Raw genomic sequence first — 11,211 nt, forward strand, 5'->3', positions numbered from 1 at the left:
TACTCCCCTTTCTGAAGCCGTTGCTTTTTGCTGCACTTCTACACACGCCCAAACACACGCACACTGAATGTGTTCTGTGCTTAGGCTTTCCTACAATGTAAAAGTCAGGTAGTTACATGTGAAAACAAACTGAGGTCTGTCAGTTATGTAATGAGTGTTGCTCTGTTCCCTTGTAGATGATGTCGAAGATGCCACTGTCAACAAAATTGCGTAAGTGAAAAACACAACTGATTAACTAGCTGGTATCAGTCTGTTCTCACTCCCACTCCATATGATTGAGCAGATACCAAGTCAGTGTGATGTGTGTAGTGACCCAATACCATTTGGCTTTGGATTTATTGCCCTGCCTTGTGTGTGTGTGTGTGTGTGTGTGTGTGTGTGTGTGTGTGTGTGTGTAATGGTGTGACTTCCATGTCACTCTGCCCTTTGTCCTTACACGCCGGCACTATATTACCTTATTCATGGCCACTGTAGCCTTTCATCTACGCTGTGGTGTTTGAGGCTAAACATAAATAAATGCACAACACTCACAAATGGTGTTTCTTCTTTTTCCAGGCTGTGGCTGTGCACATTCACCCTGTCTGTTGCAGTCTGTGCTGTGCTCCTTCTCCCCATTTCCATTCTGTCCAATGAGGTGCTGCTCACCTTCCCACAGAGCTACTACATGCAGTGGCTCAATGGATCTCTTATTCATGGTACATCTGTCTGTTTTTTTTTAAGCAGGGATGACACCAAACCAAACATCAAATAGAGATCTGTTTTAAAACTGGAACAGAATGAACAGTAGTGATGCCCTCTAGATCAATATTAAACAGGCCTGTGTCCAAACTGATAATTATTACTGACAGAGAAGCTGTGGCCTCACTGTTCAATTCAGTCAAGTTTTCCAATCTCAGTGGAATGCCAGTGTCTCATTGTGAAGAACTGTGGTGCTGATTAATGTGAAAGTAACCTTTGCTGTAATGATTTTAGCTTATTTTGTTCTGTAATTATCGCACATTGCAATGTATGTATACAGTCTTGTCAGTGTTGGGAAGGCTGAGCCTCATGGTGGCCGATCTGGGTACTGCTAAAACTAATGCTAATCAGCGTTTGCCCCAAAAATAACAAATGAAAAATCTGTCTTGACAGGTTTGTGGAACCTAGTTTTCCTTTTCTCCAACTTGTCCCTGGTCTTCCTCATGCCTTTTGCATATTTCTTCACTGAGTCCGAGGGATTTGCAGGATCCAGAAAGGTAGCATTTTTAGCACAAGCTCACATTGGAGACTCAAAATGATTTATAGATGCAAGTCCACAGTGCCTGTTTTCGCACCCATCTGCTCACACATCATCTACTTTGGTTGTGTAGGGTGTAATGGCACGAGTTTATGAAGCAGTTGTGCTGCTGTTGCTGCTGGCCCTGCTTGTGCTGGGCATTGTGTGGGTGGCATCAGCCCTCCTACATGACAACATAGCCCGGAAGAGCCTCTACGGTGAGTCAACCACAGATTCCTCAATGACAGGTAGTTTTTATATGTTTCATATAGCCACTTGTGATGCTCTATCTCTCTCTCTCTGGATTTCAGACCTGTGGGAGTATTACCTTCCCTATCTGTACTCGGGGATCTCTCTCTTTGGAGTGCTGCTGCTTTTATGTTAGTATATCTCATTCACAGTTGGTGGAGTAGCTATAAACCTGGTTCTATGGCTTTTGCATATCATCATCTCTGTGCTTCTCTCCTCAGTGTGCACTCCCTTAGGGTTGTCACGAATGTTCAGTGTAACGGGCAGCCTGCTAGTCAAACCACGGGTGAGTCACAGGCTCAGTGTCTTGAATTTAAACAAGTCTAGTTGTCTAAAGCTATGCTAGCAACCCACTGAGTCAGTACAACTTTTCTTCTAACACAACTTGTTCCATCTTCAAAATCCACACTTCCTGCTGGTTCCAATCATGTTGTTAATTTGTAGTGTTTATTACATGAGGTGCAACTAAAGAAAGCATACTGAATTATCAATTTTGAGTGTGCTGTTGATGCACACTAGTCAGGGGAGTACACAAAGTAAATGAGCAAGCTACATATAGCTAGTAAACAATTCAAATGAGTTGGTTGGTTTTTAAAAATGGGAAGCTTCTGAAACCAAAACCTTTTAATGCCTCTGAGGTTTAATTAATAGTTTTCCAACGTCTATTAAAATGCAGAGCACCATGACTTAATGTAATAAATGTACATAATTGGTTTATACTAGTCTCTTTAAAGAACAGTATGTACTACTGTTTGGTCGTGGCTTTACTTGAACATGTTGAACTTTCCCAAATAGCAGTGAAAAACTGCTGTGAATGGCCTAAATGTCTGTGCTATATTTCACTGCAGTGCTGTCAGAACACCTGAACATGACCATTTCAACTTGTGCCTGTGAACTCATTAAAAATCGAATTGACTGATTGGTCCTGTCCTCTCTAGCTGCTGGAAGATGTTGAAGATACTCTGAGCTGCACCACATTTGAGGAAGACTCTCTCTCCAGGAAAATCAACTGTAAGTAGGTGATAGTGTTCACAAGAACGTTTCCTCTGGTTACTTCTCTCTGTTAGGTTAATTGGTTATTCAAAATTGGCCGTGGATGTGAGGTGTTTGAAGACTATAGGAAAAAGTACTTTATCAATGTGTGGTTAAAATGTGTAGTCTGGGGTGGTCATTAAGTGTAGAAAGGTGCTATATAAATACATTTATTTGTTTTTTATATTCATCCTTAAATTAACTGGTTGACATTTTCTCCTTCCCACCATCATGCGTGTGATTGTAGGTGGCAGTACATCCTGCTGGGTCAAGCTGAACGTGGAGGCTCTGAAAAAAGAGTACCAAGCCGTCCAGAGTAAGCGCGTCGCCCTGGGTAAGACTGGGTGAACAGTCTGTCTCTCTGCTGGAGTTCTCGCACAGTGATTACAGAGTGTAGTCATTTGTTGTTGTCGCTTTTCTGTCTTTCTTGTTTTCCCCACAGAGATGCGGAGGAAAGCGTCCCCATGGCAGCGGAACCTGGGCTACCCGCTTGCAATGCTTGTGCTTCTCGCACTGACGGTACTTGCATGACTATCAATATAAGCATCAATTCTACTTTAAGTTTAATTTATCAAGACCACAATTATTTTTTGTTTTTTAAAGTATTATTTTGTAATTGTCTCTTGTGTCTGTAGGTGATGTGTGTGCTGATGGTCTGTTTCAACGTGCTGGAGTTGCTGCTGGATGAAACAGCCATGCCCAGAGGAATGGAGGTGGAGTTTCTGCCAAAACAGAATTAATAAATGCGCCCCTTTTAAAGGTTTATGTGCTACAGCTAGTCGTGATGATATATTGAGGATTGTTATTTTTGTGTGTTGTAGGACCCTCACCTTGGGATGGCCTCCTTTTCAATGTTTGGCTCACTGGGTGCTGCTGTTCAAGTAGTTCTCATTCTGTATCCTTTCATCCTCCCATCTTACAATTGGGTGCACATAGAGTTAATTAGTTGTCTACATTTGGCGCAACCACTCACCAGGATGCCCTTGATATTTCACCAGGGCGTGGGTGATGTTGACTCATGCTGTCACACTCACACATTGGAAGCACCTTTTATTTTTTTTGTAGCCTACTTCTTGGGTGCTCTTTACCACTCTGCCTTCCACTGTTATCCTTAAAATTATTTTCAGTTATCTGATGGTGTCCTCAGTGGTGGGCTTCTATAGTTCCCCTCTCTTCACTGGCCTCCTGCCTCGTGCACAAGACACCAACCTCACACAGGTACCCAGTGGTCAGCAGGCTCACATATTTCATCCAGAAACTGTTGTTTTCACTAAAGATGGTAACCTCTAATTTTTTTCAGATAATCGCCAACTGTGTTTCACTGCTTATCCTGAGCTCTGCACTGCCGGTGTTTTCACGCACTCTTGGTAAGCATGAAGCACAAATGAGAAGTGGGGCATTAACATTTCAAAGTTTCTAGCCTTGTCCACAGTTTTGCTCCTCTGTAATTCTGTGTGTGTTATGTGTGACTGAGCATATAGTCAATGTTTATGTTTATGTATATTACACAATCTTAACAATGCACTGTGTGCATGAAATACTAATAAGTTAGTTAGACTGTAATGGAAAACAACAACATTTTGAACAATTGTCTTTGACGTTACATGAAATAAAAAGTTTACCCTGACTCTGCTTTGACTGCATCTATAAAATGGAAAGCATTTGTGTAGTTTTAATGATGTCCACAGGAGGGCGTTTGTATGCCATGAATATTGTGCCTGCAGGTGAATTGGGGCTTTGGCACATTTTTCACAAGTTTTGCTTCTGTTATTTTGTGTTAGGGATCACCCGTTTCGACCTACTGGGAGACTTTGGTCGATATAACTGGCTTGGGAACTTCTACGTTGTATTTCTATACAACATGCTGTTTGCTGGCCTCACCTCTGCCTCCCTGATAAAGACGGTCACCTGGGCAGTACAAAGAGAGCTCATCCGTGCCTTTGGTCAGTCTACTTTCATTTTGAATTTATGAAGCAAAGTGAACAACGTTTGTAAGCATATACTTTTTTTTCTGTCAGTGAGACTGAGCTGTGCTTAAATTCATTGCACTTGGATATCTCTTTCATAACTTTCCCCACCTTTGGCCCCATTTCCCTATGGGCTGGTCTCTCTTCCTCAGATAGAAAGAATACAATTCTTTCAGGAAATTGTAAAGGGACAGGAGGAGAGTCAGGTCTCCTTGGGGACCTTCAGGCACACCGCCCTAGACCCCTCACAGCACACACACACACACACACACACACACACCCTCCAAACCTCCACCCAACACAAACAACCACTCGGAGCATGGGCACGCCAAACTCACACATGCATACACACAATCCCCTTCCTCACACTCCAGATAGCATCTCTGCGCTGTGGCAGCTCTGCTGCACTTTCCCATTGCCTCCCAGCATACTTTTGTTCTGTGGTTAAAAGACTTTCAATTCACCTAAATCACAATTTTTCCTAGCTTTGCAAATGTAATGCTCCACCTTTTGATTGTGTGATATTATAGTCCTTGTTTCTCTCTCTGTACAGGTCTCCACAGACTACCTTTAACTGTGTCACGCTCCACCGTCCCCTTCAGGCTCCTCCTGGCCAGTGGATTGTCTAAAATCCAGTGACTTTTTTGGGTTTTTTTTCCTTCTCATGACTGCCTTTCCTAACCTTTAAAAACTGAGCCATTTCAGAGGTGTACCCGGCGGATTAAAGGCATTCACAGTTCAGTCTCTTTGCCAGCTGGTACATGGATCAGGTCACCACGTGTGAAGAGACTGAAGAATGTGAGTCTGTTTGCACTGTGTCCAGTGGGAGCACCGCTTGATGCTGTGTTCAGTGACCAATATATCAGGGTCCAAGTTTATACTGCTTTTTGACTGCAAAGGCAAATACTGGTACAAGTGGTTACCGAGTCACAGGTGTGACTGGATCGAGGGGAAAAGGGATTAAAGCCATATTAGCAACGATAACAGAGCCCCTGCAAAGTCATGCTTTGTAAAAAGAGGATCCTTTAGCAGCTGTTTGTCTGACATATGTGAAAGTCAGCAGAGTTATTTTAAAATATTGCATTGTAGCTGTGACATAATTTCCTCTTCCTCCTTCAGGTCGACTGAGTGCTCTCTCTTTCTTTGCGGCTTCCCCACGCCTTCCTCTTTAAGTACCACCCCTATTTTAAGACTGGAAGATCTTCTACTTCCATGTGTTTGGATGTTCCAGTCTGCACCAGTGTTATGTTGGTTAATAAAAGGAAGTCGTTAGTGGGGAGCTGATGGGACAGAGAGCAGTTCAGTTGTCTGCGGATCTGCGGGTTACACACAGGGAATGTGAGGTTGACGTGATGGTCTCAGTGTTGGAGCTCTTTTCTTTGTCTTTTACACACTGAGGTTACCAGTAGGATTAAGAGCATTTTGTACGACGGCTTGACTTTACAAAAAAAACAAAAAACTGAAAGCTTTACACTTTGTCTTATAAAATGTATTTGAATGCCATGTGACACTCACTAGTGGGAACTCGCTGCCTTAAAAAAACCAATCAAACTGTGAATCATTAAGCATTTGTGTGGGGAAAGTGCAATATTGTGTATGTAAAAGCACACTTTTTAACTTTAGCAAAAGTTATGTTTTCAGTTAATTTTCTGTGATGTTTATTTTGCTTTCATCTCATTCCTCTGTGTCGGAAACTGGAGTGAATGCATCAGATAATGTCAGAATATTTTGGAACAGCTATGTGGCTGTCAGGCTTTTTTTAGAGGTTAGATTATCTACTGTCAGCATTATCTCATCATCTGATATGTGTTGGTGATCCTGTGTCACAGGTTACTTTTGCTGCTGTATCAGCAGGTTATTTGCTGTTGGTTTGACCAGCAGGGGACACTATCTCTTAAGTCCAATGGCAATATAACCCCTAATTCTGTCTGGTTAGTTATTGTATGCATTATATGTGGACAACTCTGAGGTTTACTCATTTCACTTGTTCTGAAAAAGTTCTTATGGATTTTTCTGGCATTGTGTGTTGTTTTTATTATTTATGGTTGTTTGGGAATCCATACTTTGCATTTTGATTTATTACTACTCTCTTTTCAAACAGTTAAAGAAAATGTTTAGTTGTTCTGAAAGATTTCGAAAAGAAAACTTGAAATGCTGTTGTTTCAGATTTTCCTACATACTACTTTTTTAAACTATTACGTGAATGTTTTTGAACAATAATCAATAAAAATGTGTTTTTGACCTCTTTGTATGCGTTTTGTTTTGTCTTTGAACGCACAACAAGGTTATTATTATTTATTCATTTCTTTGATGCAGTTACATCTCCTAACATGTGGCCTGTAGTGGGTGTGTTACTGGTAAGAGACGTCTGTCCTCCGTGTCCCTCCACCCTTTAGTGCACTACTTTAATCAGCAGCAGAAGAAAGCTGTATTTGGGCCTGTCTGTCAGCGGCGTCCACCCGCGACGCCACTGCAGCCGTTGCCCATGCTTTCCCCACTTTGATGCAAATGCCAGATAACCTTCCAAATCAGGAGAAGCGGCGTTCACTTACGATCACTCCTTCACATCCCCACCACCCACCTCCTTTGTTTCATTCCTTTTGCCTCGCCTATTGTTCATTTCCTATTTTTCTTTCTTTTTTATCTAAAGTCTGTTCAAGAAAACCCCAGCTGATTAATTTCTCCCTGTTGATTTTTTTTTTTTTTTTTTTTTGCATCTCTTGTTTTGCTTCTTTGGATGTTTTAATTAAGATTATTTTGTTTAGGTTTTGTTTTTGAACTTCATTTCCTTTGCTAACAGGAAATGAACTCAGATGTCGCCGTAACATTACTCGGACATCTGCAGGCCGGTTACTCTGAGGCAAGTGACACTGTAGGCCAGGGGTGTCAAACTCAAATACACAGTGGGCCAAAATTCAAATCTGGAACAAAGTCGCGGGCTAACAGTAATATTTATTGAAATATATTTATTGCTCCAGATATAAGAATGAATCTTTTCTTATGGACTCAAACAAGTTTTGCTGAGAAACTGAATATGGAACAAGCAAAGCTTAATACTAAACAATATATATATGAGCTGTATAATACCAGTAGGCCAGCTCTAATAGTCATTTGGTATGGCTTCACGGGCCAAATGTAATTAGGCTGCGGGCCAAATTTGGCCAGAGTTTGACACCTATGCTGTAGGCAGTTAAAAGGTGCATACGAAAGAACTGTTGGTGTGATTTCAGAAACGGGGTGAAAATTTAGATTTTGTTAAATGTGATTTTATATTTGAACAAACCCAGACTGATGCATTTAATCATGGGGCTAAAAGTTGGTGATTTTGAATTTACACCCATTATTCTCCATTTTCTTTGAATGTGACTAGAAAATTGCACTTCGGACTTCTGGTGATTGATGCTAAACATGTTTTGTTTTTTTTATTAATGAGGGTTTTTGCCCTCTGTGCTCCTGAAAGTCCTTCTTGACAACAACCAGTTTTGCACCTTGGAGAAATGGTGCAGTTTGTGCTTGAATCTTTTTTTTTCTTTTCTTTTCTTTAGCCTGAAGAGCTTACCAGCTACAGCCCAACTGGATTGAATGATTTGTCTTTCTGGAGCACTGTGTGCACACATTTGCATTGTAAAACAACCCTAACTATCACTGTCAGCCTTGAAAGTGGTTGGTGTAACACTAAGATATCACAATTCCACCGTAGCAGAAAGTAAAGCTTGATAGCGATGCAATCAAAGTGTCTCAGCGGTCCCTTTCGGTAACACACTGTAGTAATGCATGTCGGGACTGCCAGGGAAAAGGCGGGAAACAGCCAGCTTGTTATGGGATGAGATAGGCTATCTTTATTGTCAAAACATAAGAATGAAGTGGGGGGGAAAAGACACAGAGTAGCTTTCCTGACAGTCGGTCATTTGAAGTTTGTGCCAAAGTGCATTAAGGGTTGTTATTCCCTCTTTTCTACACTTGCAAATACAGAATCACTCCGGAAAAGGCGAGACCTGCTCGCTAATCAGCTGATAATGGGCCACACTGTCCACTTGCTATAGCTGCCCGCCATCCTGTGTGCACACTCACGGCACACTTGCTTCACACAGTCGACTGCCACAGGCCTTTTGTTTCATCGGGTGAAGGATGCAGTGTTGAGCTTTGTTTTTGTGTGAGTGGTTCAAAAACCTTATCATCACAATTGACACTGAGAAATCCAAGTGAACAGTATTTAACAGTATTTCCTAAGTTAATTTGTAAATTTTTGTAGTAAATTGTAAATATTGTAAAACTTTTCTTCTGTCATTTAATGGTCGGGCATTGTACAGCTACAAGCATTTCACCCCCATGTCATACTGTGTATGGTTGTGTGTGTGTGACAAATAAAATTTGAATTTGAATTTGAATTTGATTTATTTAATCTGCACATTAGTGTGGAAAAGTCTTGAGACACCCCTCAATTCTTTATATTTTGGCGGTGGGAAATGGGAAAATAGGTGCAGAGATTTATTGAAACATGTGCAAAACAAATGCAAATGTAGTGCAAAAACCTCGATTTTTACAAATCTAGTGGACATGAAGTCTATGATGCGACTACTTTTATTTTTCGACACAGTCCAAACTCAAGCTTTTTTATTATTTCTTGAAGTATTCTTCAGAAATAGTTCTCTGCTTCTTGTTTAATTTGGCATACCTCCGATTTTTCTCCCTATTTCCCTTCCTTAACAATGACACCCTCACAGCCATCCGTCCACTGAGACAGCTTCTGATGAGGGTTCAGTGAACGGTGGATGTGTCTCTCAGGTCCCGTGTTAGGCCTTGCTGGATTTTCTTTTTCCTGTTTTTTTTGTGGCTTTCAGATGCTGTTCATCTGCTTCATCTACTTCAGGCTTCCCACTACCTCCAGTTTCCTATTTTTTTTTTTTTTTAAGGAAACTGCACACCATACAGAGATATACAGCGATAAGTTTTTGGTTAATAGGTCTTTGTGAATCACCTTGATGGTGAAAATACTATTCTGTGTCTGTCAAACTCTGTTATCATTGGCATTTTTGTAAATTCAGATAAAGAAATGGGAACAGATTACGTGTTTCTGTGACATGCTTCTGGTAACAACGTGCTGAAAGACTAATGGCTCTGTGCTAAGTTGTTAGCTGAATAAACACAATTCTGTTTCATCCCTTGTGTTAAGTGCTTTTTTATGCTTGCTTAAACCAATATTAAGAGGATTAACAAACAAACAAACAAACAAACAAAGAAAACAGAACCATTCTTAGGTAAGAGGACTGGACTGAAATCGAGACAAGAAAATCTGGTTCCTTGGGAGGAATGAGGGGTGACTCGAGTCTCCCGCACACTACTGCACAATGTAAATGAATTTTGGGGATGGAATTAGCAGAAGGTATAGCATCATGTTTGACCTTTGACCTGCTTGTCAGCAGCCAGGAAGTTCCACCCTTCGCAGTCTATTGTCCACTTTCGTGCAGCATCGCCTCAACTTCACTGGTACTCTGTTTATTTTTATTTTGCATTTTTTATGACCTGCATCCCTGCTTAATCTTAGCCATAACATGCTAAGGTAGACGTCTCACATCCGTATATGTGGCACACCTGAATTAAACATGAAAACATGACACAAACTGATGTATTAAATACAAAACCAGAGTTACAATACAGTGTGTGCAGCTGCACTAGAATGCACCACCCTGCGCTTCCTGCACTGATAACACAGTGACAGACAGTGGTGGGCAGTGAGAGAGGGGGGAGACGGTTAGGTGTCAGTTCCTTGACTTTCCTTGCCCTCACCCCCCTCGGAAACCCTTCTAATGGTCTCCATCTGAGGAAGTGGATCCTGCAGAATGTCTAATCAGCTCTATGAGACAAGACTAACACTTGAAAAGTCAAAGATGGATTGTTTAAAAAATGCTACTTCTGTTTTACTGAATCCTAATTTCAAACCCTTGCTGCATTCTGAGATATCGGCTATTCGTCGAGTATGACCCAAATTCACAGCGCACCTGTAAGTGCAAAGGCAGTCAGTGTGACCACCAGCTCAGGTGCAAGCACAGCCGTCTGTTTGGAAGAAACAAAGCAGGGTAGCCTAACCCAAGCAGGAAAGATCTCGTTTTCTGTGCTGTGGCTTTGCAGGAAACTGAACCATTCACCCAGTCATGTACTCCCATCCTGAAATGGGGGAGTAAAATGCTAAGAGCCAGAAGGAGGCAGGGGGAGGCTGGAGGATGGGGGCACCAAAATAAAAACTAATAATAATGACCTTTTTTTTCTCTTCCATCTCCAGCCCACAGATGTTTGCTTCCTTCCTTTCCCTTTCATGTCAGATGGAAATCTTTTTTCTCTTGTATAGCTTTGAAGAGAAACACTGATGTGAGTAATTGTAGATATGAAAGTGTTTGTTACTTTTTTTGATTGAGTTATTCCCTGCATTTGTTACAAAGGCCGATATCTCTCATCTGTGTTGCCTAAGCCAGACTCGAACCTTTCTCCATGTTTATCATAAGGACAGGAACATGCAGCTTCGCCTTACCACCCCTCCCTACAACATCCTGGGATCATCTAGAAACTTCCCCCAGTGAGAGTGCATTTCCATGGTCAGTGTGGAGCTCAGTGACCTGAGCTCCACACTGCAAAATGAAATGTTTAGGGTACAATAAGTCACTTTATAAATAAGTCTTTTTCTTCTTCTTCTTCTTTTTAAAAAATTATTAT

The 11,211-nt window shown here is 41.3% G+C and overlaps 1 protein-coding gene across 2 annotated transcripts in view; it reads left to right on the forward strand.

The window, feature by feature from the left end:
- Nucleotides 1–6,751, forward strand: part of lmbr1l (limb development membrane protein 1-like) — a 13,610-nt gene extending 6,859 nt beyond the window's left edge. Inside the window, exons 3-17 of one of the 2 annotated variants that reach the window (XM_086276315.1) lie at nucleotides 177–210; nucleotides 556–695; nucleotides 1,132–1,235; nucleotides 1,350–1,473; nucleotides 1,567–1,635; nucleotides 1,726–1,790; nucleotides 2,443–2,515; nucleotides 2,784–2,852; nucleotides 2,979–3,055; nucleotides 3,172–3,249; nucleotides 3,358–3,431; nucleotides 3,664–3,754; nucleotides 3,837–3,903; nucleotides 4,318–4,479; nucleotides 5,057–6,751. In XM_086276315.1, coding sequence (XP_086132441.1) covers nucleotides 177–210; nucleotides 556–695; nucleotides 1,132–1,235; nucleotides 1,350–1,473; nucleotides 1,567–1,635; nucleotides 1,726–1,790; nucleotides 2,443–2,515; nucleotides 2,784–2,852; nucleotides 2,979–3,055; nucleotides 3,172–3,249; nucleotides 3,358–3,431; nucleotides 3,664–3,754; nucleotides 3,837–3,903; nucleotides 4,318–4,479; nucleotides 5,057–5,142 — 1,313 coding nt within the window. In that variant the 3' untranslated portion in view covers nucleotides 5,143–6,751. Of the gene's footprint in view, nucleotides 1–176; nucleotides 211–555; nucleotides 696–1,131; nucleotides 1,236–1,349; nucleotides 1,474–1,566; nucleotides 1,636–1,725; nucleotides 1,791–2,442; nucleotides 2,516–2,783; nucleotides 2,871–2,978; nucleotides 3,056–3,171; nucleotides 3,250–3,357; nucleotides 3,432–3,663; nucleotides 3,755–3,836; nucleotides 3,904–4,317; nucleotides 4,480–5,056 lie in introns of both variants that reach the window. The other variant, XM_086276314.1, reaches the window with a different exon arrangement.
- The last annotated feature ends 4,460 nt before the right edge of the window (nucleotides 6,752–11,211 follow it).

The sequence above is a fragment of the Aulonocara sp. 'chitande type north' Nkhata Bay genome, linkage group LG20, assembly GCF_057382095.1.
Source record: "Aulonocara sp. 'chitande type north' Nkhata Bay isolate Kocher_YH1m ecotype deep benthic linkage group LG20, A_spYH_male_GT1.1, whole genome shotgun sequence".
Classification (NCBI taxonomy): domain Eukaryota; kingdom Metazoa; phylum Chordata; class Actinopteri; order Cichliformes; family Cichlidae; genus Aulonocara; species Aulonocara sp. 'chitande type north' Nkhata Bay.